This window comes from Pleurodeles waltl, chromosome 7 (genome assembly GCF_031143425.1).
Source record: "Pleurodeles waltl isolate 20211129_DDA chromosome 7, aPleWal1.hap1.20221129, whole genome shotgun sequence".
In the NCBI taxonomy this organism is placed as follows: domain Eukaryota; kingdom Metazoa; phylum Chordata; class Amphibia; order Caudata; family Salamandridae; genus Pleurodeles; species Pleurodeles waltl.
Window position 1 is genome coordinate 335,337,838 of NC_090446.1, and position 14,761 is coordinate 335,352,598.

General features: G+C 41.6%; 1 protein-coding gene across 2 annotated transcripts in view; it reads left to right on the top strand.

The window, feature by feature from the left end:
- DHX35 (DEAH-box helicase 35) overlaps positions 1 to 14,761 on the top strand; it is a 494,424-nt gene that overhangs the window by 256,004 nt on the left and 223,659 nt on the right. For both annotated transcript variants that reach the window (XM_069243783.1, XM_069243784.1), the window contains exons 10-11: positions 2,868 to 2,964; positions 3,512 to 3,670. In XM_069243783.1, the coding sequence (XP_069099884.1) occupies positions 2,868 to 2,964; positions 3,512 to 3,670 (256 nt within the window). The remainder of the gene's footprint in view (positions 1 to 2,867; positions 2,965 to 3,511; positions 3,671 to 14,761) is intronic.

Genomic DNA, 14,761 nt, shown 5'->3' on the forward strand with positions numbered 1-14,761 from the left:
AGACATTGTAATAGTGAATTTGTTTTATTTTATTCTGCTGTTCAGTTTTAAAAGACTTCCTCGGTTTTAAAATACCTTTTCTTGTTAAACGTATTGCATTGCAAACTGTGCATTGTCAAAATGCTTCTTTCAGGGAGAAATTAGGAATTTATAAAACTTAAATGGGTTTCCTTTGAAAGCTTCAGCTGGAGCAGCTTTGTAAGAGCAATGTGGGAAAGTTTTATTAATACCTGAATATTGAAAGTGTGCATCCATGCTAAGTCTTGGATCTGTGGGTGTTTTAAGACTTTCTTTTGTGACTTGGACCTAGTATAAGGAAAGCACAATATTGGAGTATTAAAAAAACTTTAAAAAAACCTTAAGAAGGTTAAGAAAACCTTTTTGACTTTGGAGAGGTGGTAAATACTTACTTGCTAGGTGCTGCATTTAAAGGCAAGTCAAGGTTTAGTACGTTTGTGCATTTGAGAGCCATCAAAAGGTGATGGGAGTACAAAATATCAGTAAAGTTGAAAGGTTTTTTGTTGGCGTGTCTGTGGTGTGGGATGAAAGTGTGTATGGACAGCTGACTCAGCATGTGAGAGTGACGCACTGCAGGTGCTTAGTTAAATTTAGGAACACAGAAATTTCAGACTCATGGTAAAGTATGAAATTGTGGTTTACCGCCCTTGGCACAAGGTAGAAGGAAAGTGTAGGTGCAATGATGAACTAATTCTATTGATCTGTTATTGTAACAACTAAATTAAATGTGGTAAGCTTTACCTTAAGATAGTGGTAATTTCTTTTTGAAAGCTAGTCTGTATCCTGTATTTATCCTTTTGTTGAGAGGCACGTGAGGATGTCTGCTATCTGGTGCCTATGTTAAGATATTTATTCTGTATGATCGCTGAGCCAGTCTAAAATGTGCATTCTAGAGATATGTAGTAGAATGGGGTGACATTCCAGGGTTTCTAGGGTAATAGATTGTTTGACAGTTCATTGAAATGCCTCTAATGTCTAGATGTGTCTATACTGAGGACTAAAACGACTTTGACTAATCTTGACTAATGTTTTTATATCACTGTGGCATTTGGATAGCATGAACAGTGATTAAATGCCCAGGGATATAAATCCCTCTGAGGTAGGGGCTTCCAGTTGACTTATGATGCTTCATTGCAGTACAATGTTTTTTTTTTAATTTAAAGTCGGGGATGGTGTTAGTGGCAAGAGAATACTGCATGGAACTTTATAGTGCGTTGTGAATTTGGTTTCTTAAAAAATCTTCTTGTGTAATCACTGACAGAGAAATTGCAAACATCATCCGTCAGGGTGTGTGGGGCTGCACACTTTCAAATGGAACTTGTAAATTGCCTTGAATTTGTTAGCACCAATTTGCCTTCCTGTGTCTCGGTTGTTCAAAATACTCACTGTAGTTCAGCTAGATCACCCATTTCGAAATGTTGATTGGGCAGCTGTATTTTGATATACTGCCTCTTCCTCTGAGGTAGGTGACCAGCGATTCAACAAGGCTCCTGGCATATTGTGCTTTGTCTTGTAATGTCATCAGGCTTGAAGGCGGAGAACCAGAGATACATAACGATATTGGAGTCACTATCCACAACAAGCACTAGACTGTTGAATGATCTAGACAGGCACCATACACTTGAGGGACTTAAGACAGTGGGAGCTGTAATTCATCTGAATGCAAGCAAGCTGTTTATAATGGGGTTCAATCAACAAGTTGACAAGACTTCATAAATTGAGCATAGCAACCGTAACCACCAAAAAAGAGGATAGTGAAGTCGTACAGCCCCCGAGTAGGCCCGTCAACAAATATGCCATCAGAGCAAAGAAAGAGAGATTGATGTTTTATTAAATCATGAAATGACTCAGTGGATGTTGCAGATAATGTTATACAGGTTTAGTGCTCACTTATGGTACAGAAAAAAAAAGAAATTCATAGTCTATTAATATAATCCTGGCAGCTGGAAGTGACTCTGTTTATGTTGGTGAAGATATTTAAGCAGGTCTCCATTCTTCAACTTCAGTTGTGTATTTATGTTGATTTAAACAATATGAACTTAGTCCTGTTGACTGAGCTTTAAGCACTTTTGTCAAAGGAGCTTGATAATCAGGATGTCAGCTTTGCCTGAAAAGGGGCATAAAGTCTTGGTGAAGAATTGCAAGGATAAAAAGCAATAGTTAATGCCACTCCACTCAACTCCCAACAGTTCCAAAAAGCTTTGAGAAATATATATTGTTTTAAACTTAAAAGCAAAAGTAACAAACTGAACTACTAACATTTTGCTAGTTGTGTTCACCCATTCTCCAGTTTACGTGACTTAGTATGGCCTAAGCCAGTATGATCAATTGTGCTGAATATGTGATGGTGGCCATAAGACAATAGACCATATACTCTGCATATGCCCAGAGCTACTCGATTAATATGCTTAATAATGCAAAAACAACTTTTGTAGCAACTGTCAAACTATGTTTTATTGGGCTGTCCAACAGCAATATAAATAGTGTGGTCAGGCCTCTAAGTCTGATATAAAAAAAAGCAAGAACATAATAATTAGTAGTTATGTAACATATATGTCTGTTTTGTGATTGCCATTCTGGAGAATGCTAAGTTGTGTCTGATTGGCTTTGAGCCTGGATAGACAATTTTCATAGCATTTAATTATCTTTAATCTTGGAAATTTTTAGTAATTGGTTTAGGTAAAAAAAAAAAACACAAAAGAGGGCTAACATAATTAAGGCATTTCAAAAGATGGCATTTTGTTATTGTAATTGTGTGTAATGACAAAGTCTTCCTGCATTTAGGAATAAAAAAGATACAGATGGCATGCCTCTTAAATGTAACAGTGATGTCTGCTTTGATCTACCAGCCCTGTTCCAGATTACATGAAATCCACTGTGGAAACTGTAATGAAGATTCACCAGACCGAGAAGGATGGGGATATATTGGCCTTTTTAACCGGACAGGTAGAGTAAAGATGTAGCTTCATTTGGTGTTATGATGAATATTCGAAGCAACTAATTTGACAATGAATAACACTTTTTTTCACACAGCTCAAGTCTTTTTTATTGTGTTTCTGCTCCGAAACTGTAAACACTTGTGAAAAAAGACTGTTGTTCTAAGCCAGTCTAGTTATGATCTGTTTTTTAATTATGTTGAGTGAAAGCTCTATTTCACAGTACTCACTAAAGCATTTCCACGGTACAGATCTATCACAAGTCATCTAAGGGACAAAGCACTTCCCTCACTGAAGCTTTCTACGCATGTTTACTGATTTCCCGTACAACATTCACGAAGTGCCTGTTTACATGTTTCACATTTCAGCCTGACATCCTGACATGAATGTTCCATAATTCAACAAAAAATGTTTTTTTGCTGAATCGGTTTGATAGAATTTGCCCTCCATATTTTCTAATTAACAGCAAGTCCCACTTTTCCATGTTTATTTAATTTGTAATATGAATGTCATCTGATTTGATGGCACAAAAACTAAATATTTTGATTTCCCTGCAGGAGGAGGTGGAAACTGTGGTTTCCATGCTTATAGAGCAAGCCCGGATACTATCTCGCACAGGGATGAAGAAACACATGTGTGTTCTTCCCATGTATGCTGGCCTGCCTTCCTTTGAACAAATGAAAGTGTTTGAGCGGGTGTCACACAATGTCAGAAAGGTAAGCTTGGTGTGGTTCGAGGTTTTTGTGTCCCGGTGATCAGTAACTTGTAATATCAATGTTCTAATCATCATTAAAAGAGTACCCAGTGCTCCCAATTTAAGAGCACATCTGATTAGTGTGTTGCATAAACTAGCACTGTAGCATAGCTCTACAAGGTTTTTTTTCCACACCCACTTGTGAAACGAGTGAACTTTGTTCAATGCATCAACAAACGAATATGAAAGATTATTGTAGCCCCGCAGAACCACACACAGTGCATTGTTGAATAGGTGCAAATCTTTTGGTTGCTAAGAGTCCCTAAACAGCACTCCAGATATGCCATGGTAATTTGAAAAGCCAATTTAATTCTCTAGAATATCACAGACACAAATTACACAAAAAAAAGACACTCATTAAAAACTGTTCATTTTAACAGTCTCACCCTGTTGCTTAACACTTTTAAAGTAACCATACAGAATATTAATAAAACAGCACAAATGCATGTTGCGAACAATGAGAATAAAATGAACATTTCGACCATAGTTAAAATGTCATCTAACTACCTAACACCTAAACACCTACCTCTATGCACTACACTAAGAGAGCATGAAGTAGCATAACTTGCATCAAGAGTTTCTTCAGGAGATTCAACACACTGCATACCTTTTTACAGCAAAATGCTCAGAAGTCGGGGCGGGAGTGTTCCCGGCAAAATGAAAACACGTGCCACATCAGATCCTCTTCTCCCAGACTTGGTTTCATATCAGCATAAAGCAAGATGCTGCAGCATCGCTAACAGTCAAGATCTTCTTTGGTAGCATTATGTGAGATAATCTATGACGAAGAACCCCTCCTGACCAGTGGTTAAGTAGCAGCCCTTTTATACTGTACCTTTTCTGAGATGGGAATTTCTGACATAAATTTAGGAATGTCTGACATACCCTATGTTCATCAAGCTGCTAGTCTGAGATGCATTCTTATAAACAAGAAAAAAACACGTCAGTTGAGACTTCACTATTTATGTTATTGTTCTTGCCTGGCCTTTAAATAGAGAGAAGATACTTGTTCTATACTAATACCACATTAGGTGATCCTATCCTTTTCATTAACTGCTTTATTCTGTGTCTTTTTAAATCCATAAAAGAGAATATCATTTTAACAATAAAAATCCAACATCAATAAAATCAGTAATACATCATAGAACATTAAATAACTATTTCAATCACTTACAAATAAAAACGCAGATCCCTATTAAATATAAACGTAATTTCATTATAACAGATCCTTGAAATTCTTCAGTGTAACAGGACTAGATAAAAGAAAATGCTACATAAAATCAAGTATGCTGATCTATAAGCTTTTATACATGAATCAAGACAGATTTAACCTATGTAAAGTGCTTGTCTTTTAACAATGTAATAATATATATGTTCTTGTGCAAATGCACATAAAAAGTCAAAACATTATAAAATGCAGAGTGTCCTGTTTTGAGACCAAATCACAAAATCAAAGTTCCAGAGAACCACCTTTGCACCAGCCCTTTGGGACCAATAGCAAATCATGATCAGATTCAATGAAATCTAGCCCATAAAAAATCAATGAAGGGAGACAACATTATATGAAACCTGACAGAAGATTTAGCCAGCTTCAGACGTCCATGAAAGCTTTAATTGTCAAGACCAGATCCTAACAAGATTTTCTAGATTATCAAAAATCTTTGAGTGTCCCAGTTCTGTAAAAGTTCTCTTATTACAAGAAAACCTAGGAATTCTGTTGGATCCATTCAAAGCAAGACTGTCTGTTATTATCAAGCTGTTGAACTCTGTATCTGGTTTGAGCCACACCGAAATCTACTGTAGAAAGGGATGCCTTCTCACAATATCTGTGAAATAACCCACACCCATTTCTTCATGGGCTGTAAAAGTAGCAGAGGAGTTTTGGAGAAATAACAATCTTTTCTAGAACTAATTTTGCACGGTTTGAAGGGAAGAAACTTCAGCATACTCCCAAATATTGCTTCCATAAGAGACAATGGAAACACATTTGCCCTCATATATCTTCAGATTTGCATATAAAGGTCTATTGCCGAGCATGGCTGCAAATACCATAATAGAAGAGATCGAGCTCATAAATGTCATTGATCTAGACAATACAAGGGAAGACCAGGTTACAGCAGAACCAAATGACAGTCGTAATTAAAGGTATGAATTAACCTTACAGACAATGGTATTGTTCACCTTAAAAAACTCGAGATTTGGTATTTCTTGGGCCAAACACCATAGCCTGTGATTTTTTTATATTAGTGTTTAAGTCCAATGAGTCCATAAGAGACACAATGCAATTATGTAGGAATTGGGCATCATCCTACAATGGGCACATCATGTCCACCCTGTACTAGACTGCATTCTAATTGATTAATATAAAAAGTAAAAAGGAAGGGGGCATGAATTTACCCCTGGCGAAAGCCTCTTTTTAATCTAAACAAAACTGAACTCTTCCCTCCCTGCCTATATCTCCCTGAAGTGTTCAAATTTAGTGAAGATCTAGTGGAAAATATAAGGTATCTGGCTCTTCACCTAGGGCAATCATAATGCTCCATAGTTTGTCTGTGTTGACTGTATCAAAAGCTGAATTAAGGTTCATGAAAACTAAATGTAAAGATCCCTTCTTCACCATGGTGTACTTGTTGATAAGTAAAGATTTAGCCACTGATTGATCATCCCTAGGCCGGATCTATAACCTTACTGAATATCAGAGAGTGTCTGATTCGCTGCTGCCCTAGTGGTCAGTCAGTTCAAAACTATTCGCCCCAAGTTCTTAACTAGTGAGTCTATCAGTGAGATTGGCCTATAACAACAAAGATCAGCCTCATCAGATTTTTTTGAAGACAGACACAATCAGTGATTGCGACGAGGAGTGGGAAGACCATGTGTTACTGCAGAATTAACCATATTTGTGAGGAGTAGAGCCCAGGGTAAAAACATTTGTCTGAAACTTATCAGCTGACACACCATCTGGGCCTGGGGCTTCATTTTCAGGAGGCACATTAATCGTCTCTATTATCTCCTCTACCGAGACCTGGAGGTATGAGGCTGCAGATGTGCTAAAGGGGCCATTATGATGAACAGCTGGGAAAGTCATATGTTCCCTCAAAATGACTAGCCCATTTATTCTCAGGGATGTGAACGCACATCATGTTTTCCTGGTTGGACATAAAAAGAGGGCAATGAACAATTTCCCCAAAAAGGGTCGAGTTTTTTTATATACTAGCATTCAGCTGTTGATCCCAGGCTTTCTGCTGAAGCATCCTCTTCATATCATGACTGCATGTTTTTAAGCAGCCCTGCTGGGTGACCCCTTCATTCTGTGACCCCCTCATTCTGTGTTTTTCAAAGCACAATTCAGATTTCTATAAGCTTTGGAAAAAGAATGATCAAGCCAATTACATGGGGTAGCTTAGCAGAACTTAGAAGGCTCACTCAACAAGTATTTAACATTTTAACAAATTGACTTAAATGAATTTAATATTGCTTATGGTGTAGAATAATAATTTAAACATAACTCAAAATCTGCAAATCCAACATTGATTAATTCCATATGAAAGAACTGGGAACAACTTTGGCCCAACTTAGTCAGTCAAAATGACTTTATTCGGTCTACCTTAGACCTTAAAAGTACATAATAACATCATTACATTCCTCAAAACAAAATGCATCAATATTTAAAACAAAAAGAATCAACAAAAAGACCAAATAATAGTTGAACATAATTAAGAGTAAGAATGAACATATTGTGCAAATAAGCGAAAAATATAAACCATCCATGTTATTCAAGGTCAAGACAGTACATGCAATACGACAGTCACCAAATTCCTATCCCTAAACGATACCACTTAAGGTAGGCCCCAGTGGAAGGTCAGAAACAGTTGTCTCCTTGTTAGCACTCTCAAGCATATCACCTTGGACATTTAACCCTATTTCCACCTCATCCATTTAACATTTCTTCATTAATAGCTCCCTCAGCGGAAGTAAGGAGTCTAATAATGGAAGGTTTATTGCAGGTTCACTTAGGACTGTTGCTTGTGGAGTCGGTATTTGGTGGAGATATTTTGTGCTTACCAGTCTTGTTGCAGGTGGATAACGAGGCCAAGTGTGGTGGCCTTGGCCCAGCCTCTTCCGTGCGATGACAGGATCGCCCATGGCCCAGGCGCGGCCCATGCAGCAGGACACCTCTAGGTCTACAAATGCAAGGGAAGGGATGTGGTCAGGCCACTCCCAGCCCCCTGCTGAAGATCTCTGGGACTTGAGTCCACATACTCGCTCCCCTCCCAAAAATTGCACACCCAGCGTAGCGCGAAACCTCTAGCGCTATACAGAGCAAAGGAAAGGGTGTGGTCAGGCTCCTCCTGCCACCTGTTGAAGATCTCTGGGACTTCTCTGCTCGCTTTCCTCCCAGCAGTTGTGTTCCTATCAATATCATTGTCTGAGTGACTTGACAATTTCACTGGTTCTTCTAAAGATAAGGATTGGTGCCACCTACGTCAAAGACAGACATGTCAGTAATTCTGCAAAAATAGGGAAAATGGAATCTCTGCCTCTCCAAGATGGCATAAGGTCTTGTGGACTTTCTGTCAAGTCTTTTTAAGATTTCTGAGTGATTAAGCTTTGAAAGTCTGATGTTTTTGACTTTGTTAGAGCATATCCTGCACAACGGGTTTGGAATAGGCCAAAAGCAAAGCACAAGCATTGACACATTTGTTGTGTTGCAAATGGAGATGGATTTTTGGGCGGTGTTGCCTTGGGGGGTGGGAGCATTTTGAAGGTGGCTACGGTTGGCAAGTGGCTACATCTGGCATGCAAATGCAGCTGGACCGACTTTTATAAGTTTGTGGTCATCTGTGCGAAAGGTCTTTTGTATGAGCTTCCCAACACTTACTTCTTACCAAATCTTAGCATTGAAATAGCAAACTTTGTGCCACATGCACTTAGCCTTTTGCACGTTGCAAACAGCGAATCGGGCTGTTAGGGACGTGCTAAATGCACTTTCCCATGTACCAACCCATTTTTACGATTCAGTAAACTATTTACCGAATCGCAAAAAGGGATTGCGACTCACAATTAGGAAGGGGTGTTTCCTTCCTAATTGCGACTCACAGTCCCTTTTATGATTGTTTTGTGACCGCGAATGTGGTCGAAACACAATCGCAGTTAGCACCAGTGTCACATTGGTGCTAACCCATTCGCAAACGGGAAGGCATCCCCAGGGGACCTCTTCCCCTTTGTGAATGTCAGTGAAAACATTTTTTCAGAGCAGACAGTGGTCCTGGGAACCACTGCCTGCCCTGCAAAAATGAAACAAAAACGTTTCTTTTTTTGTTTTTGAAATGCATCTCGTTTTCCTTTAAGGAAAACAGGCTGAATTTAAAAAATAAAAATAAAATAGCTTTATTTAAAAGCAGTCAAAGACATGGTGGTCTGCTGTCTCCAGCAGGCCACCATCCCTGTGAGGGCCGCTATTCCCAAGAGGGTCGCAAATTGCGACCTACCTCATGAATAATCATGAGATAGGCATTTGCGACCCCCTTGTGAATCGCTAATAGTGTTAGTTATTGACACTATACAACATTCGGTTTTGTGACTCGCCAATTGCGAGTCGCTCTGACTCGCAATTTGCAACTTGCAAAACCAAACGTTGGTACATGTGGCCCTAAATCCCTTACTAATATATGCTTGTCATGTTCATCATAGAAGGCTACATTCTGGACATATCTGCCCCACATATTTTTCTCTCAGTCTCTCTAAACTTAAAATTGGTCATTTGGACTGCCTGCATAAAAGTAGAGGTTCTGTTGCTGTAATTGTGAGAGAATGATTTAATTTTAACACACTGGAACTTCGACTTTTCGCATTAGCTGAGTTCCCTGCTTTCACCATATCTCCCTCACATACTTCAACTCGGAATTATGGCCTCTTGGTCTAAACCACAGCTTCAGCCTTGCTTTAGCAAAATGTGGTGTCTTTCATCACTTGCTTTGCGTATTTCTGGTGTGCCAGATCTGAGCCATGTCGAATGTGTGTGTCACTGACATTGCTTTTTTCAAGTGTCTCTGCGGTTTTCATGTAGTGGTGACGTGCCTGTGGTTTGCTGAGGTGCTCGTGCTCTCTGAGGTGCTTGTTCCTGAGACGCCTCCTGCTGCCTCGCTACTCCCCCTCAGCTCTCCTCACCCACCGCTACCAAGGGCCAAGAATGTGGCAGAACTAAATACCGCTGGCGAAAGTCGCAAATAGCGCCCCCTAAATACACCTTAACTCCTTACTTAGGCCCTGGTTGCAGCACCGCAGCACCACACCGGAGTCTAAGCTTTGAACCAAGTGAGGCAAGGTGGCATCAGTGTCCTTGGAGGCTCAGAAGATGTGTCCATGTGAGGAGGTAGTCAGAGGAAGGGTGGCATGTGACTGCGGGTTGCAAGGGACTGAGGAGGTGAGCTAGGGGTGCGAGGCTGTGACTGAGGCGTGGTGCGGTGTTAGCACTGCACTCCAGGGGTAGAGCTAGAGCTAGAGTGGTGTGGAGGTGCCTGTGCCAAGTCCCTGGTGTGGCTTGTGCCGGTCTTGTCCTACCGGGTCCCATTCAGCTCTCGTGCCATACTGTCATACTGCATCCTACTGCGCCAGTGGCGATTCAGACATTTCAGCAATTTAATCCCGCCCTGTCACTTGCCTGCATTGCTTTCCATCAGAGTACCGAGCCTAAAGAACCGCAGATAAAACTTGCTGACGGACCCTGCCCTCCGGCATAAGGGGGAGGGCTTGGGAAGGCAGACTACATCAGGGACCTGAAGTGGAGGTCTGGCGGCAGGGACAACACCTAGGGGACCATCCAGGCCTAGTCTTGGCAAGCCCATTAACTCATAGTTGACCTCCGCAGAGACTGGCAGCCTGCATGCTTGTGCCCCCCCCCCCCCCTTCCCCCCCATAGAAGTGATAGCTTTGCAAGGTAGATTTGCTCTTAGTGCCTTTAGCAAAGCTGTGGGAGGTGGGTGGCGGCACACAAAAGATCAATCTGGTATCTGGCCGAATTGTCACAGCCATTTTGCTACAGCTTCTTTCTGGCCTCATTAGAAAATAAAAGCGTTGTGCTTACTCCCAACGCATCTGTTAAACAGTTTAAAGTGCTAGGCTCACCCTCCCGCAATGAACAATGATAGGAGGCAAAACCAGACAACAGCCTGTGCATAGGTCTCTGAAACAGAAAAAGACCATAAGAAAACAAAATTCTGAAGATGCACCAGACAGTGTGGAAATATCATTGCTAGCACAGACCAGCCCTCTGATTTATAATACCCAAACATTGCCTGGTAGATTTGGCAAATCAACTCACCATAGCAAATGTACTTTTTTAAAGGACCCAATGGCAGCTATTCATTCAACTACTGCACATATTGTAGGGCTGCCGAGCCCAGTCTCTCCGCAAAGAACAGACATAGCTGGAGCCTGCCCTGCCCAGGACGCCAGGCCAAACACAGAATGAGTAACCAGTCAAATTAGTGTAATAATGAGTACCGAGCAGCCAAGCAGTAATCTGACCACGACACAGACTCAGGTTTTTGCAGGCAATAATCTAATTCAACGCCATGGTCACTCTCAAGCATGGCGCCAATTTGCCCTCCCTCTCGAGAAATTATTATTGATAATTGTAACACTAACAGTACAACCAATCCGAGGGTTGAGCTCGACAATGTGTGGCTACATTCAATCTTGTTAACAGACGATAGTGAGGTAGTTGATGCATTGGAGGCCAAGACCATCAATCTGCCCAGTAAGGCAGAATGGCACACACAATCACCCATAGAACATTTGAGTACTATGGATTTGGATCCTGATGTTCACCCAAGCTTTGCACATAAGGTGCCAAGACAAACCCTTCTAACTTCACAAAGGACTATCCATTTGGCATAGTCCATCCAGTCTCCTGTCCCCCAGCCACAAACATGAGCAAAAAACAAGGTAAGTCTGGAAAGCAGGGGGGGAAGTCGAGACAACTTAGAGGCCTTGAGTATCTTGAACCTTCTAACCTCTATGTTGTGCATACTTCAAACCTTAATCACAGTGCTTCACATGCAGTCTGATAAACTTGATCTTCAAATTGATCTTATGAATTTCATAGCCACCCACATTTCTGGCTTTGATGCTAAACTGGAGAAGTTGACAGGTTTCATTTTCGAGGAAAAAGGAAGGAATAAGGCTGATCCATCAATCTGTGGGCCTGGCCCAATTATTAACAAACTAAGTTCAGTACCAGCCATCCTCACCAGCTTTTTAAAAGAAAGAAAAAATCTTGAGGTGGAAAGAGCAAATCATGGTTCCACTACTGAACTGTGTAAATGCTCTCTAATCCAGTAACGGCCAGGCAACAGACACTGGACCAAGGTACGGAATGTACACAAACTAATAAGCTGGATATAAAACTGATGTCGGTCCAAGGGTATACTCATTCTACTTCAGATAACCTGTCCGAGGCTGGTGATCCAATAAAGCACACAACTCGAGCATACACCACGCCGCAAGTAGGGGGAACGGAGCAGCACAACATCTTGCACACTACTTCACATAGCACGACAATGGGCCATGGCATAATTGAGCATTCATCCCATCCCTCCATATGCCGCAGAAGGTGGCGATGGAGGACCAGGAACCCATGATCCCAGTACAAAGTAAAAGGCAGAAGAAACGTGCCATGAAGGAAAGAAATAATCTTTCTTCCCATCCATATCAAACATACAGAATAAGAAATTATATCTAATGTTTGAACTCAAGCAGGATCAACAACATCCTGTCATCAAGAACTCCCAAAAGACCTCAGAAAAAGGCTTCAATTATGAGGTGCGCAAAGTCAATCAAACACCCTGGGATTCTTTGGATTATCTGAATTCATCACAAATAACAGCAGGAATAGGTGACAGTTTGAGAAATGGACCAAAAAGGGTTCGTACATGGCCATTTTATTTAAATGTGCAAGCACACGACTGACTCCCTCCAGTGGGGGTAAGGGTGCTCCAAGTTGCATCACTAAACATTATTTCCTGGAACATCGCAAGATTAAAAAACTATTTTCATAATGGGGGTCCTCCGCCAAAGTGGGATAAATATGAGATCATTGTTCTTCAAGAAACCTGCCAAATGAAACCTCTACAACAGGCATCTTACATACTGAACCCCACTGAGGTCAGAAAACCACACAGGTCTGGCAAACCAATGGGAGGCCTTGCTGTCTGTGTCCACAGCCTTGGATTTTATTTCAGAGCAATTACCCTTGTTATCTGATCTGCAAATCATGAAGGTCAGCATGAACTATAAGAATCTCTCAAAGACCGTGTAATTGTTTACCGTTTATGCCCATTCTAATGCATATAAAAGGGCACTATTTGAAAAGTTAATTTCTATGCTAACAGAAACAAAACTTTCAAACAATGTCTTGGGAAATTATCATCACCGGTAATTTTAATACCATCCGAATCTTTACCCCAGAGGATGATGTGTACGTGGCAGTCGAACATGACCTATGGGCTGTTGACTCAGAAGTAGACAATCTGAATTAATGCAGTGATCGCATTGTTCAAGCGCTTGTCTTCGCCTTGGAGTATCTGGGCTTATGAGTGATCCATGGTAGAACTAAGGAAGATAAGCCACCTAAGTACACTCACTATGGCACAAACACTATATCGATAATCGATTATACCATTCTTTCACTCTGTCTGTAAATACACCACTATGTACCAGCACTTGGAGTTAAGTTTATATCCCCTGTTAGAAATGGGGGCTCTAGTTGGCAGAGGTACACACTCTTGTCCAGGTAGTGACCACAATCCTAGTCAGGATAAGTCACACCTTCCAAATTATCCTGTGCAGACCCTCCTGTAGCTTGGCACTGAGCAGTCAGGCTTAACTTAGAAGGCAATGTATAAAATATGTGTGCAGTACTTATACCATAGCACAGTGAAAATACCACAAAAAGGCACCACACAGGTTCGGAAAAACTAGAGAATATTTATCTGAATAAAATACTGTTGAAATGGGGAAAATCCACTGTACACAAGCAAAGTTATGAACTTCTAAATATTAAATCCAACTAAAGCCCCTAGAAACGCAATAGCTCCGACGGGGGCTATCACGGCGTCATCAACAGTCGTTCCCAAATAATCCGACATCACCAGTGCCTGTCACGGAGTCACACGGACTCTCAGGTACAGTACCCTTTGAAAACGAAGAACAGGGACATTGCGTGGAGTTGGAAACAGGCATCGCTGCAGTCGGTGCGACGTCAGTTCCTTACAGCTTCTGAGGAAAGAGGCATCAGTTCCGCGCTGCAAAGGGGATAGAGGTGAGTCATTGGTTCCGTCCGGATGCAGGGGTAGATGATGCAGCGGCATCTGCAGTGCGTTAATTCCTTGTGACCGGGCAGGGTCGCTAGTTGCGGACCATCAGGATGTGATATATTGACTTTGCAGTGTCACGAAGACCCTGAGTGATGTCAGCGGAACCACGGCAAAGTCAGACTTGCGCTGCAGGCCATGGTCATTGCGTACAGTGAGTTCCACGGAGTGGGAGCAGGCTGCGGCGTTGCTGGCATCACTGAAGTCATTCTAGAGTTGCTGGAGTCGGGTACTAGTAAAAAGCTTGTAGTTGAAGTCTTTGCTGTCCCTGAAACTTTAGAACAGGAGGCAAGTTTAATCCAAGCCCTTGGAAAGCACTTTTAGGGGAAGACAGAGTCCTTTCAGCACAGTCAAAGGCCAGCAGGGCAGCAGGGCAGCAGTCCTTCTCAGCAAAGCAGTCCAGAGAGTCCTTTGGGCAGCCAGGCAGGTCTTCTGATAGAGTTCAGGTGCAGGTCCAGAAGTGTCTGCGTTGATGGGGTCATAGTCCCAGTTTATATACCCAAAAATGCCTGTGAAGTGGGGGAAACTTCAAAGAGTAGTTTTGAAGTGCACAAGTGCCCCTTTCAACCCAATCCTGTCTGCCAGGGACACAGTGGATGGTATCAGTCCTTTGTGTGAGGGCAGGCCACTGGCCTTTGAAATGTAAGTGTCAGGCCCTCCACCCTTCCTTCCCAAGAAGA